The following is a 1,374-nucleotide window of genomic DNA, read 5'->3' on the forward strand; positions in this document are numbered from 1 at the left end:
CAACAAACTTCTTCTAGCTTATAATACTCTCAGTGGTACAGTGGAGTTCCTCAAACTTCTTAAGTTGCTACCAAATTTAAAGTGGGTAGATCTATCTGGTAGCAACTTGGATGTGATCACTGAAACCAGAACTATGAATGCATCTAGCATTCCAAGGTTAGAGATGCTAGGATTGGGTTCGTGCAACATAAGACAGTTCCCAAACTTCCTAAGATATCAAGATACATTAAAGTTCTTGAACCTTTCTTGGAATGGAATACATGGCCAAGTACCAAAATGGATGTGGTACACAAGCAAAGAGTCTTTGGCGTTCTTGGACATTTCTCATAACATCCTTTCAGGCTTTGACCAGCCTCCGGCTATCCTTCCCTGGGTTCAACTAGATGGGCTAGATCTTTCGTGTTCAACATGCTCAATGGGCCATTGTTGGTACCTTCGTTACAATCCATGGAATTCTATCACATTTCACACAAAAAATTAACTGGAGAAATTTCACCTTTGATTTGTAATGCGAGTTCTCTTGGTTCCCTTGATGTGTCAAGTAACCATTTGAGTGGTATGCTTCCGCGGTGTCTCGGAAACTTCAGTAGTAGTCTTAAAGTTTTAAGTGTTGGAAACAACTATTTTCATGGCACTCTTCCTCATTTTTGCTCCACCAATGGAAGCGATTTGATGCTGATTGATGTCAGTCGTAACCAACTGCAGAGGAAATTACCGAGGTCATTGGCGAATTGTTTGAGGCTCCAGTCTCTCGTTCTGTCAAACAATAAGTTCGATGATGTATTCCCCATTTGGTTGGGAACTCTTCCAGAATTAAAAGTTTTGGCAATGAGGAATAGTGGGTTCCACGGTGTTATTCCGAGACATCAAAGCAATCATGATGGTTTCCCCAATTTGCGCATCCTTGATCTGTCTCAAAATAATTTTACCGGTCAGTTTGCATTTGAATTCATCCTCTCTGGAAAATCAATGAGAGGTATCGATCTAAACGGATTAGAGTACATGACAGCATTTGACTTCCTAATTTATGAATCTGGACCCAGTAGTTGGTATCTTGGAGCTAGTTACAGTTATGAGTACTCAATCACGCTGATGAATAAAGGTTTAGATAGATACTTCCAAAAGGTTCGTGAAGACTTCATGGCCATCGATTTGTCGAGCAATAGATTTGAAGGCAAGATTCCAGAATTTATTGGGAACCTAAAGGGGCTTCGCTCACTTAATGTATCCAATAACATTCTAACTAGCCGCATCCCATCATCCTTGGGAAACTTGACATATCTTGAAGCTTTGGACCTTTCACATAACAACATCTTGGGTGAGATCCCTCCATCACTGTTGCAGCTTTCATTCCTCCAACAATTCAGCGTCTAG

The 1,374-nt window shown here is 40.8% G+C and overlaps 1 protein-coding gene across 1 annotated transcript; it reads left to right on the forward strand.

Annotated features, from left to right (window-relative positions):
• The first annotated feature begins 447 nt into the window (after nucleotides 1-447).
• LOC121049312 (receptor-like protein 12) lies at nucleotides 448-1,374 on the forward strand. Its single transcript, XM_040506064.1, has one exon. The coding sequence runs from the start codon at nucleotides 448-450 to the stop codon at nucleotides 1,372-1,374; it is 927 nt and encodes a 308-aa protein (XP_040361998.1).

The sequence above is a fragment of the Rosa chinensis genome, chromosome 5, assembly GCF_002994745.2.
Source record: "Rosa chinensis cultivar Old Blush chromosome 5, RchiOBHm-V2, whole genome shotgun sequence".
NCBI classification, from domain to species: Eukaryota; Viridiplantae; Streptophyta; class Magnoliopsida; order Rosales; family Rosaceae; genus Rosa; species Rosa chinensis.